We start from the raw sequence: 18,805 nt of genomic DNA, 5'->3' as shown, positions 1-18,805 counted from the left end.
TGATGGCAGCACTGGTGGAAAAGGTCCAAGTGTGCAGGGTGGTGCTGGGGTGGGAGGAGAGGCTGATGCTTTTCACCTGGCACTGGGTGGCTCTGGGTCCCATCTGTCATGGGAGAGCTGCAGGAATGCAGAGATGCAGCTTCTGTGCCTGCCTGGTGCTCAGTGAGACACTGAGTTGGGAAAGTGCTCCTGGCTCACACCACTCACTTTGCATGCAACCTGAAACAAAAACTCGCCTAGCTCGAGTGGGGACTGGATCCATTCCTTGGCAAACACCCCTTGTGCTCCCCAGCTGAGTTGCAAGGACCTGAGTGTTCTTAGGGCAGGGATGGAGCAAATCTTTCACTCTCTCAGCAAAGCTATTAACACTAATGAGCGCTGTCCCAGCCAGCGTTCAGGCAGGAGCAGGCAGCACTGTGCACATTCCTGTGTGCTCACACCTTCCCTCCACACTTGTGGGGCCGGGCAGGAGCTCAGGCCCAGAGGATCACTGCAACCACCTTGAGTGCTTGGTTTCAGCCACCCGGTGGGGTCTGCAAGGCTGGTGGGACACCAGGAGCTGATGCCAGCTAGAGGGACATTCCTCAATCCATGTGGTACCATATGGTACAAGAGCATCCAAAATTTCTGTAGTGACCTCGAGCTCCCAGGGTGTGCTTCCCACAGCAGGGTGGTACAGAAGTGTGTGTTTTACATGGGGTACTGCCTTTTCACCTTCTCCTTAAACCCAGGTGCTGTCACCAGCCAGCTCTGCCCTTCACCCCAAATACAGCCGGCACTCAGGGCAGATGAGCTGAAGTACTCCTGGGTTTACTCCGTGGGAGGCAGTGGAGCAAGAAGCACTCCAGAACAACACAAAGCTGGGTTTTTCTTGGGAGGCACTTTCACCGAGGTACAGCTGTGGGACAGCTCAGCACGGGGTGTGATGGTGTCTCTGGCCAGGCCTGGCGGAGGGGATGAAGGGTGGGATGCAGGTGGGAAACCGGGGGGAGCAGCAGGCAGGAGGGAGCGCCCGGCAGCACAAACCCCAGCGCTGAGCATCGAAGGGAGGATGCTCGGGCTCACGCAGCTGCCGGGGGATGGGGTTACAAGCCGAAGCTAAACAAAGATCGCTGTGCAAAGGAAACGGATCCCTCCTGCCGACTGTAAGGTAGGAGCCGAGCGGGAGCTGCTTGACATCATCGGGCAGAGCATTGGATTACAGCAGGAGGGACTGGCTCGAGGGGAGGAGAACACGCCCCTTGGCCCCACAAGTGCAACTTCATTTAGCAGCTCCCAGCAGAAGGAAAGTGCAAGTCTGGAGCCGGCGGCTCGGCTCCTGGGCGGCTCGGCTGGAGGGCAGGAGGGCGCGATCCAGCGATCCCTGCCTGGGCGCGGGGCTCGGAGCCGCGGCTGTAAGTGGGGCTGTGCTGGGGCGAGGGGCTGGGGCGGTGGGTGACAGGGACACCTGCCCGGGAGCTCTCCTGCCACGAGCGGGCTTTGAGGGGAGACACGGTGAACTTTTACCCACCCGAGTGCCAGCAGCGAGGGCTTTGCTGCCGGCAGACCGCGGGCTCAAGAGGCAGAGCTGCATCCCGGTTTCTGTGCTGCTGGCAGGGAGAAGCCGCCGATGGCAGGGAGGGAGCCGGCGGCTCCTCCGCTCGGGAAATAACGCGGGTCAGCGCTGCCGCCACGGGCTAGCAGGGCTCAGAGCACGGAAACCACAGAGCACCGTGGATCAGTGACCCCCGTGGGGATTTCTGGCCTCGTTTCCAACATTCATTGTGAGCGGTGTGCCGAGGGAATCCCTTCCACGCTGTGCTCGCACGGGAGCGGGCGTGCTGGAGGTCCGGCAGCGCTGGGAGGGAATCCATCCATCCATCCATCCATCCATCCCTCGGGATGCCAGGAGCCGGGCTGCCCGGCACTGCCCTCGCAACTGCCCCAGCAGAGCTTTCGGAGAGTGGCAGCAGGAGCAGGCTCGGAGCCTCGCTAGCATCCGGCTTTCCAAGCAAATGTTTGAAAAGGCAAAGACTTGGGATAAAAAAAGAACTGCTGTGCGGTGGTATTCTCAAGAGGCTTTGCAAATTCCTCCACCTCGAAGCCGTGTGTCTTTCCTCTCTCTGGATTCCCCGTAGCAGCTGGTGGCGAGCCGTGGTGGGGAGCTTTCACATGCATGTAATGCCTTGGCCCCAAAGGCGTGTTTGGGAAATTTCCCTCTGCTTGGAAGGGGTGAATGGTTCTGCCGATCAAGAGCCAAGTGAACCCAGAGGCAATGGCCTGGGTGGCTGTGCTGGTGACTCAAACTGGGAGGAGGACAAGCTGGGGTCAGCGAGCACGGCCAGCCACAGCGGGGCTGCTGCTGCAGTGCCAGGGTGAAGGGACATGTGTGGGGTGGGTACGGCTCGACTGGGTGGCTGAGGCTCTCCCGTGGTGACAGCCCCTCGAGGGTGACAGCCCTCGAGCTCTGGGCTGTTTGCTCGGCATGCCTGGCTTGGTTGGTGTGGGGCAGTGCTTGGCTCCAGAGACTCTTGGCTGAAAAGAGCCACCCTGCTAATGTGTGGCCACCCAGCCAAGAAATTGCCACCTTTCAGCTCTTGTGAGCAACGATGTTTCAGAAAGATCCATGAAGAGATCCTCAATGGCTTCATTTGTTTATAGTGTGGATTCAGGTTAAATGGCCATTTATAAACACGGGTGTACCAATAGAGCTTAATGTACCTTGGGCACAGAACACAGCACTGAGTCCTTCAGACAGAATTCCATGGGATGTGAGCACTCCATGCCATTGTTTTGGGGGACACTTTCCCCAGAGTGTAGCCTGAGATGCCTCAGAGAACTGGAGACCATTAGCTACAGTACATGGGCAGCTTGGTCATGAAGAGATGAAACCCAGGAATGTTCACAGCATCTTCCAACCACCTGGCACTTCTGTACCTGATTCTGAGGGGTGTACGGGCTCATCATGAGCTTAGATGAGGAGTTGTGCTTTTTCCTCTCATTCCAAAGAAAAATCAATGTACTTTTGATCCCATTCAGAGGAATTCCCACAGGCACACAACCTTGCCACCCAAATTAACAATGGAAGACATTTTCCAAGCTGCTAACATTTCCTGATCTCCAGCATTTCAGAGCCAGTTCCTGCAGCACACTACTGTGCATTAATGCCTCCAGCCTGTCTGGGCACCCAAGCACCAGCATCATTCCTGTTTGACATGGGTCTCACACAAAGCAGATCATTTCCCTGGGCTCACACAGGCCTGTGGCAGAATGGAGGGCAGACCTGCAAAGCCATAAGGAACAGCAGAAGCTTCAACCTGGCTTTTTGTTTGCCTGTGTCACCCTGTTCTGATTGCTCCAGTTTTCACATTCCAATTATTTCTCCACAGCCTTAGGGGTTTCTTTAATGTCACCAAAGCTGTTTATATGGACTGAACTGGAAAATAAGTTTTCTATCACAACTTCCATTTCTGAGAGGATGAGAGGGGAAAAAGCCCACTGCTTCTAGTTATCTTCTGCTCACAATTAAAAAAAGACAAGTCATAAGGGAAGCTGCTCCCCAGGCTCGCCAGCAGCCAGCACCAGGCAGGGAGAAGGGAAGGTTCATGTGTTCATGGGCCTTGTCCCAAGCTCCTCATGGTGGCATTTAGGGAGGCTGAGATGGCTCCAGACCTTGCCTGGAACCTGCAGCACAAGCAGGAAGAGCAGCAGTTGGACTATGAACTGCCCTGGGCCCCACTTCAAAACTCTCACTCTCTGAGCCTGAGGGAATATGTACTTTGCACCAGTCATTTCTGGTTTCCACAGCGAGTTCCCCAGCACTTCCCCTCCCAGGAGGGCCCAGCGAGGCCGGGTGCTCTTTGCACAGCTCCTCCATGCAGGGACATTGCCGGTCACAAACCTGCTGGGAACTCCCTGGCGGCACCGAAATGCCATTTCTGTTGATATTTGCAGTGACGTAATAAGCCAAACATATCCCCAGCAGAGCGTCACCAACTTTACTGGAGTTACTGTTGCCACAAAGTGTAATTAATCTGTGGTGCTCATTGCCATGAGATACCGGTGCAGCAAAGAGCTCTGAAGGCATTTTAATGGCTATCAGGTAGTTATCTCAGTAACAAAACAATCCTGGCTATGATTAAGAGGATATTGCATTGTAAGGGTTGTAACACCTCCTGGTTCAGACTCATTAGTGACTTATGAAAAGCATTCCATTACAATTAGAGGTTTTCTTGTCCGTCTGAGGCCGGGGATGCCAGCTGCTGCTGGAGACAGGGCACTAAATGAGGCAGTCTGGCTGCTGTGGGAGGACCAGGCTGCTGCCCTGCTCAGCCATGCATGCAGCCTGTTGTTTACCCAGCAGCCAGGAGACACAGGCACAACCTTCTCTCTGCTGCTGTCACCTTGCTTGAAACCAGGAAGGATTTCCTCTCTGGATCAAAGCAGCACCACAACAGCTGTTGTGTAGAATAGTCTTGAATTCTGCCAAAAAAACATTCTGGGGTGGGTTTTTTTGGAACGTGCATTTATTTTGAAGCAATGCTGAGAGAACTAAGGTTGTTCCATGTGTTTGCTCTTTTTGGGTAACAGCTGATCACCATGGAGGGAATCTGAACCTCAAACATGTGCAGTCATGCACACTGAATAGGACAAGAGAAAATGGTCTTAAGTTGCACCAGAGTTGGTTTAGGTTGAATATTAGGAAAAATTTCTTCACCAAAAAAACAGTTGTCAAACGCTGAAATAGGCTGCCAGGGGAAGTGGTGGAGTCACTATCCCTGGAGATATTAGAAAGATGTGTGGATGTGGCACTTGGGGACATGCCTTAGTGGTGGACTTGATGACCTTAAATATCTTTTTCAATCTAAATGATTCTATAATTCTATGCTGATTCCCTTGTAATTCATTCCTGATGGGCTATGGATGCTTATCTAGCCAGTGAAGATTTCCACTAGGGTCTCAGAATAATCCATGGTACCTTGATGTGTTCCAGGACTGAACTGCAAAACAAAGTGTTCTTTAACAATTCACTGTAGCCCATCCTTAGGTGGCACCAATCCTTGTGCCACCATTAAAGTTGCAAACAGCCTGGCCTTTGGGCTGAGGGGCCTCTGGAGCTCTGCCCATCACCCTGGGAGCAGCAGGACCAGGTGAGCCAGAGGAGGATGAGCCTTTGGGGATGGAGCAAGAGGGTCAGCTTCAAATCTTCACACTCCAAATGCCCAAGCAAGGGCTGTGAGGAGAAACACATAGGTAGAGCCAGGCCTGCAGGGTTGGAAAGCCAATACCAGCTGCTAAAGAGATTTCCTCTCCAAAATCAGCTGGTTTTTGAGAGAGAAAATGGGGGTTTCCCATCATGTCCCATCACGAACAGGCTGCTCAGTGACAACTTCTACTTCAGAGCATCATTGCTCCAGTTTACTTTAAGCCTCTCTTGGCAGAGGCCCACGTGTTTTGAGATATTTTGCAACACTGCTGAAGTGCTGGAGGTTTAACTGTTTGGGCAGAGTAACACACAAGCCAGGGCAGGAAGGCAAAGGAGGAAAATAAAGACTTGTGGATTTCCAAAGCTGTGTTTCTTCCTTCCTGCTTTTGTTTGGTTGTTTGGTGCCAGAAAAGGGCAGTGCATATTCCCAGAGTTGTGGGAATACTGTTGCTTTTCCGGTCCAGTGTTTCCAGTAAGCACTTTGCTATAAATGGGGTTAAGACTAACAAAAGTTTATTGTTAAATCCCTGTGTCTTTGTTTAGCTCCTGTCATGATCATAATTAGCATTTTCCACTTCTGCAAGCCTGTCATCTGCAGAGCTGAAAGTGCTTTAAAATATTTGAAGCATCTAACAGGGGGAGGGAGTATTAATAGCTCCATTTAACAGATGGGCAAACTGACACATGAAAGCAGCAAGTGCCCTGTCCTTGAAGCAGGGCCAGAGCCAGCAAGTAGTCAGCTCCAACTACAAAGTTTTGAAAGTGGGTCAAAAAAATAAAGAGGAAGGCTGTAGATCTGTCCCAGTTTGGAAAATGATGGGAAATAGTTCCAGTCACAGTGGTACTCAGCCCAGATGGACCAGACAGATGAATTGCTGGATGAGCTACTGCTTATATGGTTAAGTGGCTCATCTCTTGATTTCTGTTCTGCTAACATTTGTCCCTGGGACAAAGGGAAAAACACAGTCCATGATGTTCCAAAATAGTCAGAAAGCTGAAACAGCTGCTAAAATAAGCAAGTGTCCTGTTGGCTGGGCTCTGCAGGTCAGGGGATTGCAAAGCACCCACAGATGTTGAGGCCACAGAGGAAATGTCTTTGAGCAGGGCCTGGGGACAGCAGGAGGAGGCTCAGCTGTGCACAAACAGCAGAGACCCAGAGAGCTGGACACAGACCCAGCAAAGCGACCAGAACCAGATTAAACTTCCCCTTTCACCTCAGGGAAGCTGATAAAGGAGTTTCACTTCTTTAAAGGGCAGCAGGGCTGCAAACCAATATTCATTTATAGTCTGGAGGCAGCTGCTGTCCCTGCAGGGCAGGGCAGGACATGAGCTGTGCCAGTGCTCCCAGCACCTGTGGGAGGGCAAAGAAAGAAGCAAAACCAAAGAGGACTTCTCTGTGTGGACTTTCCATGTGCTTTAACACAACAGCCCAAGTCCATTAGCACAAACCCTCCTGAGGAGGTGCCATATGAACAGAACATCCCACAGCCCCTGGGATGTGCTCCAGCTGGGCAGAGCCCTGCCACCCCTCTGCTATCCTGGTCCCAGAGAGTGGGAAGAGCAGCTGAGCTTTATGCTTCCCAAAACAAGCACAGAAATTGTTTTCTTACTTTTTTTTTCTTCTTCTTTCCCAGAAGCTGTTGTCCTGCTGTGTATGAAGCGTGTTTGAAGTCATGTCCAGAAGGAAAGTCCTCTAAATCAGGTAGGAACTCACATTATGGCTCATAAAGCTTTTATTCACAGGGAAATATTGCAAACAGAAATGGGTTTTTTCCTTCCTGTAGCATTGAGTCACTTGACCTCCCTCTGTATTCTGAATTACTAGATGATAGAAAGCTGCTAAGAGGAAAAAAAATACCAACAATTCTGCCATAATGACTTTCCTGCTGTATTATCCACGCCTCACAGCCATGTCCTTGTACCAAGCCACATTTCAGCTCTGACTCCAAACAGCCCCAGTGCCAGTTGTGCTCCATGGCCTCTCCCTGCCAGCCATGGGGATGTGCTGAGCAAATCCTGCCAAAGGCTGGCCAGATGCTTTGCAGGGGGATATTGTTTGCCTGTCCATAAGGATGGGAGTTCTGTTCTGCATGTGGAGTCAGCCCAGCAAGATCCAGGGAACCCCCAGAGCTTAACCTTTCACAGCTCCCACATAAATGGCAAGTCCCCTCTGTGGTTTCACCTGTGGCTCCTGCACTCGGAGCATCCCTCTGCCTCAGATCACTGCTTTCCCTTGTCCTGTGCTGGCCCTTGCATAGAGCTGCCAGGGCTGTTTTGGGTGAGCTCTGCAGTGCAGGATCTCAGGACTGTTTGGTGCACACAGACATCCCTGCTCTTGCAGGTGTCTCAGAGCAGTTCATCTCCTGCATCCAGCACCTTCCCTACGAGTGCTGCAGTCACCCTGTGTTCTGCTGTGCCCAGGCTGCACATGAAATACTTGGCAATTGATTTTATTGGGAGCTTTCCTTTCCTGAGACTACAGCTGGCAGTGATCACTGAGCATCCCCAGGGCAGTGCTACAGGCACCTCTCCAGCACCACTTCAGCTCAGCTTTGGATGTCACATCCCTGGGAACTCGGGCAGAAAGATTTACCCTGCCTGCAGGAAGGATCAGGAGCTGCTGTCACCTGACACAGCTACAAGGAGACAGAAATCCATCACAGAAATCTTCAGCAAAGGAGGTGTGCAGGCCTGCAGAGCTTTCCCTGCCCAGACAGGGGTCCCAGCAGGGCAGCACAGCCAGAGGGGCTCCTGATTCTATTGGGCAACAGAAGCCATGGAACCACCTGGAGCCTCAGCCACCCCTCACTGCCAGCCTGCTCTGAACCCCAACACTTCCCTTTTCTGGGGGAATAGCACCAGTAGCACCATCCCAGCCACCAAAGACAGATCTCCCCCATCCCCTTGTCACAGCCAATGCTGCCCTGTGCCAGGGTGGGGGTCCCAGCAGTGGAGCAGACACACAGGGCAGCCAACTCCAGGGAGCAGAGCCAAGCCTGGTTTTGCTAATCAGCTTCATTCTGTACTGACACTCTTAAGAGGTGCCCTGGTTATTTTTAGGCACCTGGGAGCTGCCAGGGCTGGCACCCCAGGAGGCTTCACAGCCTTTCTCTCAGCCCCTTGCACTGCTCTGAGTCAGGAGCACTCTTTGGATGCTGGATGCAAATTCCTGTGGGATTGTGCAAGCCCCACCGAGGCAGAGCCAAGGCAGGTGGCTCTGAGCTCCAGGCACCCTGTGCTGAGCAGAGCTTCCCCAGGCAGCAGCAGCCAAACCTGCCCAGTTACAGCCCTCACAGCTCCTCTTCCAAGCTCAGCCCCCCTCCCCAGTTGTGCAAGCCCTGCTTTCCCACAGCAGCAGAGCTCAGCTCCTCAGATCACAAAGAACAGCTGGACCACATAGCTCTGTTTCATTTTAGGCAGAAAAATAAGGACTCATCCTTGCTTACCTCTGTCCTTGTAGAGAGGTCTCCCCCAACCCAGAAACAGAACTACACCATCAAAAGCTGCTGTGGCTTTGCCTGCCTCTCATATGTGACAAGGGCAGCTGTGCTAGCAAATAGCCCCAGCTGCATCTCCTCAGCACTTGTTTGACTCCTCCTTACCCAGGGAAGCCTGCAAGATATTGGGGAGCTTGTGCTGGGGTCGAGCATCCCTGGGCCAAGAATTCAAGTGGGCTTTTAGAGGGTGATGTTCACTCAGAGGTTGGTGCCTCAGTGTGGTCAGCTCTTCTGAGCTGTGGGGCTGCTGGGGATTCTCCAGCCTTTGAGGGGGAATCCAGCTGGGACTTTTCTTCATGAACAATGTGGAGGAAGGCAGGGAACCCAAGGCTGAAGGGGATCTCCATTGCACAGGAGTTCACCCCGTGGCCTGGGTGTGACAGGGTGATATCACAGCGGGGAGGATACAGGGGACCTGCCTGCCACAGCAGCTGTGGCACTTCTGCAGCCCAAGGGCCCCTGGTCTGTGGCTTGTCTGCTTTGTAGCTTCAGGCACAAGCAGGTCTTCCACACAGCTGTTTGTGTAAAAACACATTGACACGTAAAAGCAAATAAGAAAGAAATTGTGAGAAAATAAAAGCAATGAAGAAGCGACTCATAGCCCCAGACTCCTTAGAGCTTTGAGAGGGTCCCTGCAGGGGACAGAGGGTCCTGTGGGTGCTCAGGGATGCTCTGGGTGAGCCAAATGAGGAATTTGGCTCTCTTCTCTCTGCCCTGCAAAGCCACAGCTCTGTGTCCATCCAGTACAATCCTGCCTTGGGGGGGTGAAAATGGGCAGGGAGAAAGGTGCCAGCCTGCCATGTCCTGAAGGCCTGCTGGGGCTCAGCATGCCCTGTCCCCACTGTCACCCATCCCTGAGAGGCATGTGTGTCTTTGGGAGGGAGCTGAACCACAGTGCCCAGATTCATTAGCACCTTGGAGCTGAGAGATGGGAAAAACAAGCTCGACCTGGGAACAAAACAAAAATACAACTGCTGTCACGGCAACTGTCTCCAGATGCACAAAGAGACCAATTATTTCCATTAATCAACTTAGCTAGAGGCTGCAGAAGAGGCTTAAGCTGCATCAAGGCTCAGTAGTGAGGGGAGGGAGGAGCAGAGGGGTTCCATCAAACAGCAATTCTTCCCGTGGTGGAATATGGTGATGTTCAAGGGTGCCAGGACAAGAGAAGAGAGGAGAATCTTGACTCTGTGTTTCAGAAGGCTGTTTTATTATATTATGATATATATTATATTAAAGTGCTATACTAAAACTGTACTAAAAAGAATAAAGGATCCATCAAAAAGCTAAAAAAGAGAAGAATGAATAACAAAGGCTCTCAGAGTGCCATGCAGCTGCATCTTTGATTGGTTATTAAGTAGAAGCAACTCACATGAACCAATCCAAGATGTACCTGTTGGTAAACAATGTCCAGACCACATTCCACAGCCTTCAGGTAGTTAATTGATTACATTTCTTTTCTGAGGTTTCTCAGCTAGAATAAGAGAAAAGTCCTAGCAAAGGATTTTTCATAAAATATCATGGCTACAGTGGAGGATTTTTGGAAGAGATTCTCAGCACCTGTGCCTTGGGAGAACTGACAGAGGGATCCCCTGGGGATGCAGGCTGGCAGCACTGCATGGGCAGAGCTGGCACTGGGCTGCCTTCCTGGTGGATGGATGGATGGATGGATGCATGGATGGATGGATGGATGGATGGATGGATGGATGGATGGAGGGATGGATGGATGATGGATGGATGGATGGATGGATGGATGGATGGATGGATGGATGGATGGATGATGGATGATGGATGGATGGATGGATGATGGATGGATGGATGATGGATGATGGATGGATGGATGGATGATGGATGATGGATGGATGGATGGATGGATGGATGGATGATGGATGGATGGATGATGGATGGATGGATGGATGGATGGATGGATGGATGGATGATGGATGGACGGACAGACAGGCAGCTCTCTCCCACCATCACCCACACATCCTGATGCTAACAGGAGGCCACTGGGGCTGAGCATTGCCCTCCTGCCTCCCTGAAGCTCCCCTGGGATCAGAGCAGAGCCCACAAGGACTCTCCCTGCCCCATGCCAAGGGTCAGCTGGGGTTTTGAAATCTGGACCATTTCTGACGTCAGGGGGAAGGCAGGCAGTGGCTGTGAGGATGTGGGACAGCAGGAGGTGCCTTGGGACAGTGAGGGCTCTGCAGTGGGGGGCTGTGCTGAAGGCCAGGAGGGAGGGGAAGGAGTTTGGGGAGCTTGGCAGAGCTAAATACAAAGTTTGTGAAGTCATAGAGGAGTCAGTCTAAGCCTAATCTTAAACACGGGGCTGAGCAATTGGTTATCAGTTCCACAGGCATTAAATGATCTTTATACTGTAAAACCAGGCCAAATGAAAAGAAGGGATCTATTTGTGGACACTGAACCTCAGCTGTATCTGCTCTCCTCCTGAAGGAATTAAAATTTTCCAGCAAGTCCTAGAGAATGCTGGAAGCTCTGTTCCTGCAAAGCCATTGCAGTGGCTGGAGCAGCTGGGATGTCTGTCCTGGCTGAATTTATCATATTTAGTGTAAGAGCCTGAGGGTGCAGAGTTATTACAAGGAATCCCACAGCAAAAACCTTCCATAAATATGGATGTGCCAGACCCAATGTGATGTCTCTTCATCACTCAAGGCTGGTGAGGCTTTTCTGTGCTGTTCTTGCCTGGACAGAAGCTGCTCAGCACAGGAGATGGATGTGCCCTGGTGGGAGCTCAGGCTGCTGCCCTGCTCCTGCCTGTTCTCTCACCAAACCAGGAAAGCCAGAGCTCAGCAGTTTGGAACCAGTTCTGGCCAGTGGGATCCATCACCACCACCACACTGTGCAGAGCACAGGGCCAGCAGGAAAGCAGGGCAGCTCTGAGTCTGGTGCAGACCCTGTCACCAGCCTTGCACAGCTTGTTGCAGCCAGACTGGGCTCCCAACAGGAGCATCCTCATCCTCAGCTGCATCTTCAGCTCAGTGTCTGGCCATAGATCTGAGCTCCTGCATGGGGATCCTGAGACATAACAAGGCCTTTACAGCACAGTCACAAAATACCCCAATGACACCATGACAGGGCCCTTCCTCTGTGAGGTACAGCCCCTCACGCATGTTCCCAGCCAAGACCCAGTGGAAAATTTGCTGAAATTCCAGCTGGATATTGTCAGACAGTTGGTGGAAACCCCCTGACCTCAAGTGCTGGCTCCAGCCCTATGGGATATTTTTTTCTCCTCGCTGGATGTGACTCTCCCAGCAGGAAACCTCACAGCAAACCCACAGGGAGCACAGAAATCCCGGTGCTTCCGTCTTTGTGCTCTACCAGGCCCCCCTCTTTAGTAAACCATCCTACACTGTAAATATTTTAAAAGCCCAGCAGGGCTGTGAGTGTGTTTTGCTGTTGTTATGGATCCAGCCCCAGCAGGAGAGGTCTAATAATAGTCCCTGTACCCTGGAATGAAAGGGCAAGGGGCACTGCACAATGTGCAGAGCTCCAAGGAGACTGCACCACTTTGTGCCTTGGTGCTGGGATGTGATGCTTGAGCAGAAAAAGGGGTCAGGTGCCTGCTCCCAAGCAGAACTTGGGAATTTCACTCCAGAAATATGGCAAGGTTTGTTCAGCTTTGGGGCTTTAAAACTCCAGAAGTTTGGAGAGTGTTAAATCCACTCTTAAATCCACCAGACAGGAGGGAGAGCGTGTCCTGGGCTGGGCTGTGGGATGAGGGAGCCATCTCCAACCAAAACCTGCAGCTGTGGTCCCAGCTGCCACTGGCAATGGCAGCACGAGGCCAAGGCTGGGCTGCAGCATCTCAAACAGGACTGTGCCAGGGCTCCTGACCTGGGAACCCCCTGCAGCAGGCACAGGGAGGGCTGAGGGTGTCCCTGGCCCTGCCTCAGGTGTCCCAGGGCTGTGCTGGCTGCCCCAGGGGACAAGGATGTCCCAGCAGGGGCCTGAGCTGCCTCGTGGCTCTGCATTCTGCAAGAACAAGGTAAGAAGGCTGAAAAAGGGGCAGAGCAGGAGGCACAAAGCAGGCAGGGGGAAATGGCTGAGTTCAGCCCAGCACCAGCACCCAAAAGCAGCCCTTCCTAGCCATTAGAAGTTTAACCTAGACAAGGGATAGATGCAGGATCGTGTGAAGGGTTTTTCCATGAAACTGGAGTCAGGGCTGGGTGTGACTGTACACCCACCCAGTCCCAGGATCAGCCCTGGACACTGCTGGGATGGCAGAGCTGGGGCAGGGCCCTGGGCTGAGGGTCACCTGCCAGGTGTGCCCAGGTCACTTCTGACCTTGTGTGCAGGAGCTGTTTGCTGCAGTCCCTGACATCTGTGCTGAGAAGCAGGCAAGGGGACACAGGAATTAAATACAGGCTTGTCAGTGGAACCCAGTGGGACATGGAGCTGAGCCAGAAGAAATGCCTCAGGAAGAGAAAACATTTAACCTTTTAATTTCTTAGCACCCACCTTCTAAATGGGCTAAGAAATGCCCATTTAGAATGAGCCCCAGAATGAGCAGGGCTGGTTCAGCTGCAGCCCCAGGGCTGAGCCAGCTGCTCTGTCAGCTGCTGGGTGATTTCCCTGGAAAATGCCAGCAAGCCCACTTGCAATCCAACAGCAAAACCACTCAGGAAGTCGAGTCCCCACCAGCAAAGCCAAGACTATTACAACACAGAATTTTTAGTACTCACAAGACACCACAGAAAAATAAATCTGAACCAAACAGCAGGCTTGGCAGATCCAGGCACAGGAGCAGAGGCAGCTCTGGGGATGTACCTGGTGTCAGTGGCAGCTTGTGAGGGGCTTCTTCTCTTGTGGCCAGCTGCCCCAGGACAGGCAGCACCACGTCCCCGTGGCAGAGGGGACATCCTCCCTCCAAGCAGCAAACTTTGGAGGGATGTGCAACAGGCAGCAGATCCCAATTTCCCTGCCCCATCCCTGCAGGCTGGCACGCTGTGCTGAGGGCACAGGGGCTGTTTCTGTTACCACCAGCAGCAGAGAGGAAAGGGAGGGCAGGAAAGGCCCCTCTGGGGAAAAGCTGAATCACCTCTGAAGAGCCCTGGAAAGCTTTGCACTCTGTATGTGTGTGCCATGGGATTATTCCTGCAATGCCTGGCAATAGCAGGCCCACCTTCCTGTCCAGGGAGATGAAAAAGCAAAGGTGGGCAGCCAGCAGTGATGCACTCCCTTTGCACCCCTGCCACCCTGAGTGACCATCCACAGTGACACAGCCTGAACTAGGTAGGCAAGAGGGAAGGCAGATCCTTTGCAGCTCCTGGGAGATGTTCAAAGCAGTTACTGAGTGAAAACCCACAGGTTCTGTGCCTGGAAGCATGGAAATGCTGTTTGAAAAATCAGGTTTTCCTGTCACAACCGAGGCAGCTGCTCCCATCACCCTCTCAGCCCAACAGCTTCCCGGAGGCGGAGGCTGGAATCTCTCTGCCAGCGGGGAGGGATCTGCCTGCGAGGGTTTTGAGAGCCACCCACCTTGCGAATCCCGGAGGAATTGCTCAGATATGAAAGTTTCGCTGTTAAATCTGCCTGTCTCTTTGCTCGGAGAGCCGGAGGCAGGAGCCCTCCCAGCCACGGCAATAAATAAATCCCCTGCGCCATCTCCCGGCCACCGAGTCGGGACCGGAGCTGCACACTTGCTGCCTTTGCTTTTGGTCAGGATGGCATCCTTTTCCCCTGTGAGGGCACACAGTGACTGGCACAGCACTGCCCTGGCAGCCACATCCAGGGACAGCGGGAGAATGCTGATCCCTGGGCTTGGCTCGACTCCCCAGCCTGGGGAGAGCTGCTGCTCCTGCCCCTGGTACAAGGGCAGCAGGACTGGAATGGCTCTGGAATGGCCTCACTGCTGGAGGTGGACCTGGGCTTCTCTGGCTCCATTCCAGGGAAGCCTCCCGAGTCCACATGGGCTCTCCCTGGGGCTGCAGAAGTCAGCAGAGTCTGGGCTTCTGTGACCTGTGAGAGCTTGCCTGGGAACGCTGGATGCTTGTCCTGTCCTGGGGAAAAGGCACTTTGCTCACTGAGCTCATCCAGAGTAGGTGCCTTATCCCAGGAAAGGCACACCAGGGGTGGAAGGAGGGAAGATGAGGAAAAACACCTGGAGCATCTCTTCCTGGGGCAAAGGATGCAGCTTTTTGCAGGGCTCATTTAACAGCAGCTAGATGCATGCAGAGGAGGCAGGTGTTCACAAGAATTGTTAGCTTTGGGGAAACAGGATCTTCTGCAAGATCTGGGTGGGCCAAGCCCCACATCCCACAGGACCTGGGGCCAGCACTCCCTGAGCTGGCATCCACTCTAGGAGAGGAGTGCCCGGGGCTACCAAAACATGCTGGGTTTCCATGGGTTTTTGGTTACTGCACCCTGCTCAGCTCAGGAACAGAGAGAATCTAACCTCTTTCATCCCAGTTATTGCATCTTCATCTGCATACGCTTTCTACTGCCACAACATTAAAGTGAGGAGTGTGATTCCTGTTCAGGCTGGTGCCTGAATCTGCCAACAGATTTCCCTGGCAGGGAAATCGATATCTAGCAGGATTTGTAAAGGAAGCTGAGCAAACTCCTCTGTGGGCCATTAACTCCAAGGCACAAAAGCGAGTGAATGTGCATTAAATGTGCATGAATTTGTTTTCACTGCACACGAGCGTTTCTAATCGGGGCCTGCTCCAAGCACTGCCAGCAATCAGCAGGGCTAGAGGCACATTTTATAGTGATCAGAGGCACAGATAAGACAGCAATTAATTTTTTAATTCCACACAGTAAAACAAACTAAGTGCCAAACAGGAGCAGGAACTGAGAGCTCCAGGTTTCCTGTGCAGAAGCAGTGTGTGCTTGCCAGCTCTGTGCCCTGGAGCCAGGATGCCCACAACACCATCCCTGCTCCCTGCACTCTGTGTGCTGTGCTAGCAAGGGGAACCAGCAGCCAGAATGAAAACCCAGCAACTTGAGGATTCATCAGCTGCACTCAGAGCTGGCTCACAGCAGAGCTCGCATGTGACAAGTGGCTGCTCCGGGCCTTTCTTCGTGCTGTGCACTTGGCACTGGCACAAGTCTGGAGTGAAGAGATCCAAATGTCTCACAAGGGCTGATTTTCACATGGTAAAGTGTTTATCTCACAGCAGTCCAGCCTAATGCTTCTTCAGTGACATCCAACAGCCAGAGGAGGCCAGTACTGCTCCAAGCCCCGTCCCTATAAAATTCTCCCTGCTCCCCCAAGTTCCCAATGGGTATCCATCATTTCCCATTACAAATTCAGGTTGGATCACCACCCCATCCCCCAGGCAGTGAGCCAAATTTGGCCTGGGTTCAAAGCTCCCGTGGCATTTTGAGAAGGAAGCAGGGCTTTCTCTGTACTGCTTTTTCTAGGGAAAAGCTGCTGCAAGGACCTTGTGTGCCCAAAGGAGAAGGCTGGAAACCCACAGGAGAGACAAACACCGTGTCTGCCTTTGCAGGGGCAAGGCAGAACAAGTCAGACATCTGGCATGGGTCCTTCCCGCACAGTGGGTCACCTAGCATGGTGTTCATTGCCCCACATGAGGGAGGTGATATCTGACATTTCAGTACCTGCTGTCCGAGGAGCTGGAGCAGAGTTACAGGCGCTGTTCTCTCATGCTGTAACCTAGCCTGGAGGGAGCCATGCCGAGCCCCCTGGGCCTCACAGCTGTGTTTTCTCCACAGCATTTTGCAAGTGAACAGAGATGCAATGGAGGTAGAGTCCAGCACCTACACTGACTTCATCTCCTGCGACCGGGCTGGCCGCAGGAACGCTGTCCATGACATCCAGCGAGAGGCCACCACCATCAGCATGCGCAAGCTGACCCAGGACATGGGCGAGCTCGCTGTCGAAGGAGCAGGTGAGCTCACACACACACTCACCTGCAAGCCCAGCAGCTCCTGGCACGGGCTGGGAGGGCAGCACAAATGAGCAGTGCTGTCTCTGGGAGCACCGCGCTGATGCTCAGGAGGAACATCTCATTCCCCACTGCTCAGTCAGTGCCTTCATGCTCATGTGGTGGGAGACTCTCCAGGTCAAGGGGTGCTTGCAGTGAGCAGAACCATCCCTGGTTCCTGGCACAGCATGCTCCAGCCCAGGCCCTTTGCTCACAGGTGTTTAAACAAGGCATGCACTGACCAAGACCCTTCCCAGAGCAAGTTACACATCAGTTATACCTTAGGCTTTATAAAAATAATGTATGGGCGGGTTGTGGTTTGTTTTTTCTGTTTTGGTTGGTTGTGAAAAAATCAACCTTTAAATAGTTCTGCAGTATTTCAAACAACAACAGAAATAACTTTCACACCAGCAGCCATCTCCAAATCCCCCCTTCAGCCCAAATGTGGCAGCAGCATCACCCTGCTCAGTGTCTGCTGGCCAGCAGGCTGAGAGGAGCACGACTCCTCTGTCCAAAGCTGCCACGCCATTTCACTAATTAGCAACACAACACAGACTATCACTGCAGAAGAGGAATTCAATTTTCCCCCTTACTTTCTTAATCTCTAACCTACAACCTGTAATTATAAAAACACTTTAAAATACATTCATTACCCCAACTGTACTTCTTTCAGCATGACCATACCACCATCCACCCATCCATAGTAAGCACAGATTGGAGCTGCTTTACCAGAGCAGCTCAGGCAGCTGCTAGGCTGTCAGGAATAGTTCTGGAACACTTGAAAGTTGGGTGAGTGCACATCCCTACCTGGAGACTCCCTCTCAGCATTGCCAGGCTTGTTGAGAAGTGTACTCCAGGAATGTGGAGGGAGAACCCAATACTCTTAATCATAGAAAATGGTTTGGTTTGGAAGGGACCTTAAAGACCACCTGCCATGGACAGGGACACCTTCCACTAGACCTCCCAGTCCAATCCAGCCTGGCCCTGAGCACTCCCATGGGGCCAAGTATCTGGTCACAGGAGGGCAGTGATAGATCTTCAGGCAAAAATCTTTTGTCTCTCTGGATGAAATCAGCTGTAGCAATCACTTTTGGCTTGTGTCTTCAGCGGTGTGTAACTGTGCTTTCTCCCCAATCCTCCCTTCTGCAGAAAGCCAAAGAGATGCCAGTTCTTCTGACAGCGACCCCGGAGCAAGACCAAAGGGGCAAGAAAGCAGCCCCTCCCCATGAGAGCAAAAAGGGTGTGGGATGGGCAGGAGGAGGGCCTTGCTGTGAACGTTAAACAAGAATTGGTTGAATCTGTGGACAAAAGCCAACCTGGAGCAGCAAGTTGTCTGTCAAATGCCTCTGCTGGAACCGTGCTTGTGTAGGGAGACACGAGACACTTGCAAGGACTGGCACCTCCAAAAGACTTCTGCCCCCATCCCTGATGGTTTAGAGCAACACTGCCATGGTTGTAGTGATATGAGCCATTCTCAAGATGCCTTAGCTACAATTTTCTCTTAGGGGAAAAACAGTTTCAGTAATAATAGACACACGAGATTTTCCTGTCCAAGGTACCTTCCTCCTTTGCAGGTTTAGACTATTATTTATTCTGTTTCCATAGATTAGAAATTTAGATTATTGGTTTTTCTAAGCCTCACCCTCATCTGCATCTTAGACCTGGCCTCTGGATTGTCCTCATTGCCCTCGTCAGGGTGGGCAGTGGGGAAAGGACCCGACCTGTCCTGCTGCCCTCACGTGAGCACCACTCACCTGTGCTGCTGCTGCTGCTGCTTAGCATCAGCAAAGGACCAAAGCACAGCTCTGTGGGGATGAGCCCCACCTGGAGACCCAGCAGCACCAGCCACAGCTGGTTTTCTTTTCACAGCATCTTTTTTCTTCAGGTTTTAACACTTCAAGATGTTATTAAGGGGAGGGGAGAAACATTTTGCTGGTTTGACTGTTGACATTCAGGTTTAACTTTGCAAGCTGTTAGCTGAGATGATCTCTGGTAGGATCTCACACCCTTCTGTCTTTAAGGAGACATGTTTTGTGTTAAAGATGGTTTGATAAAACTACATAAGCTGTTGGAATAAATGACACAGCCTTCAAGTACTGAAGGTGGTTTTTTTCTGCCTGGATGTTTCTTCTTCCTTTGTTTTGCCTTCAGCTGCAGGGTGGTTTCATGGGGAGACACAGAGCTGTGCAAGAAGAGTCCCCTGAGTTTGGTCT

The 18,805-nt window shown here is 52.3% G+C and overlaps 1 protein-coding gene across 3 annotated transcripts; it reads left to right on the top strand.

The window, feature by feature from the left end:
- Window positions 1–873: 873 nt before the first annotated feature.
- PKIG (cAMP-dependent protein kinase inhibitor gamma) lies at window positions 874–18,688 on the top strand. Of its 3 annotated transcripts, none has more exons than XM_064391174.1 (4): window positions 874–892; window positions 6,820–6,887; window positions 16,381–16,556; window positions 17,742–18,688. In XM_064391174.1, exons 3-4 carry the CDS (start codon window positions 16,406–16,408, stop codon window positions 17,819–17,821), a joined length of 231 nt encoding a protein of 76 aa, XP_064247244.1. In that variant the 5' UTR covers window positions 874–892; window positions 6,820–6,887; window positions 16,381–16,405; the 3' UTR covers window positions 17,822–18,688. The 3 variants fall into 3 exon arrangements, with proteins under 3 accessions (XP_064247244.1, XP_064247243.1, XP_064247242.1); XM_064391173.1 differs by lacking the exon at window positions 874–892 and adding an exon at window positions 1,076–1,150; XM_064391172.1 differs by lacking the exon at window positions 874–892 and adding an exon at window positions 1,184–1,394.
- The last annotated feature ends 117 nt before the right edge of the window (window positions 18,689–18,805 follow it).

Source organism: Passer domesticus, chromosome 16 (assembly GCF_036417665.1).
Source record: "Passer domesticus isolate bPasDom1 chromosome 16, bPasDom1.hap1, whole genome shotgun sequence".
Lineage (NCBI taxonomy): Eukaryota > Metazoa > Chordata > Aves > Passeriformes > Passeridae > Passer > Passer domesticus.
Note: the sequence above shows the minus strand (reverse complement) of the source record. Positions and strands in the feature narration are given on the sequence as shown.

Bases quoted from the DNA above. Each gene is read 5' to 3' on its own strand.
- PKIG (XM_064391174.1), top strand. From the start codon at position 16,406: ATGGAGGTAGAGTCCAGCACCTACACTGACTTCATCTCCTGCGACCGG. The intron at 16,557-17,741 runs GTGAGCTCACAC...TCCCTTCTGCAG, and splicing joins GCTCGCTGTCGAAGGAGCAG to AAAGCCAAAGAGATGCCAGT.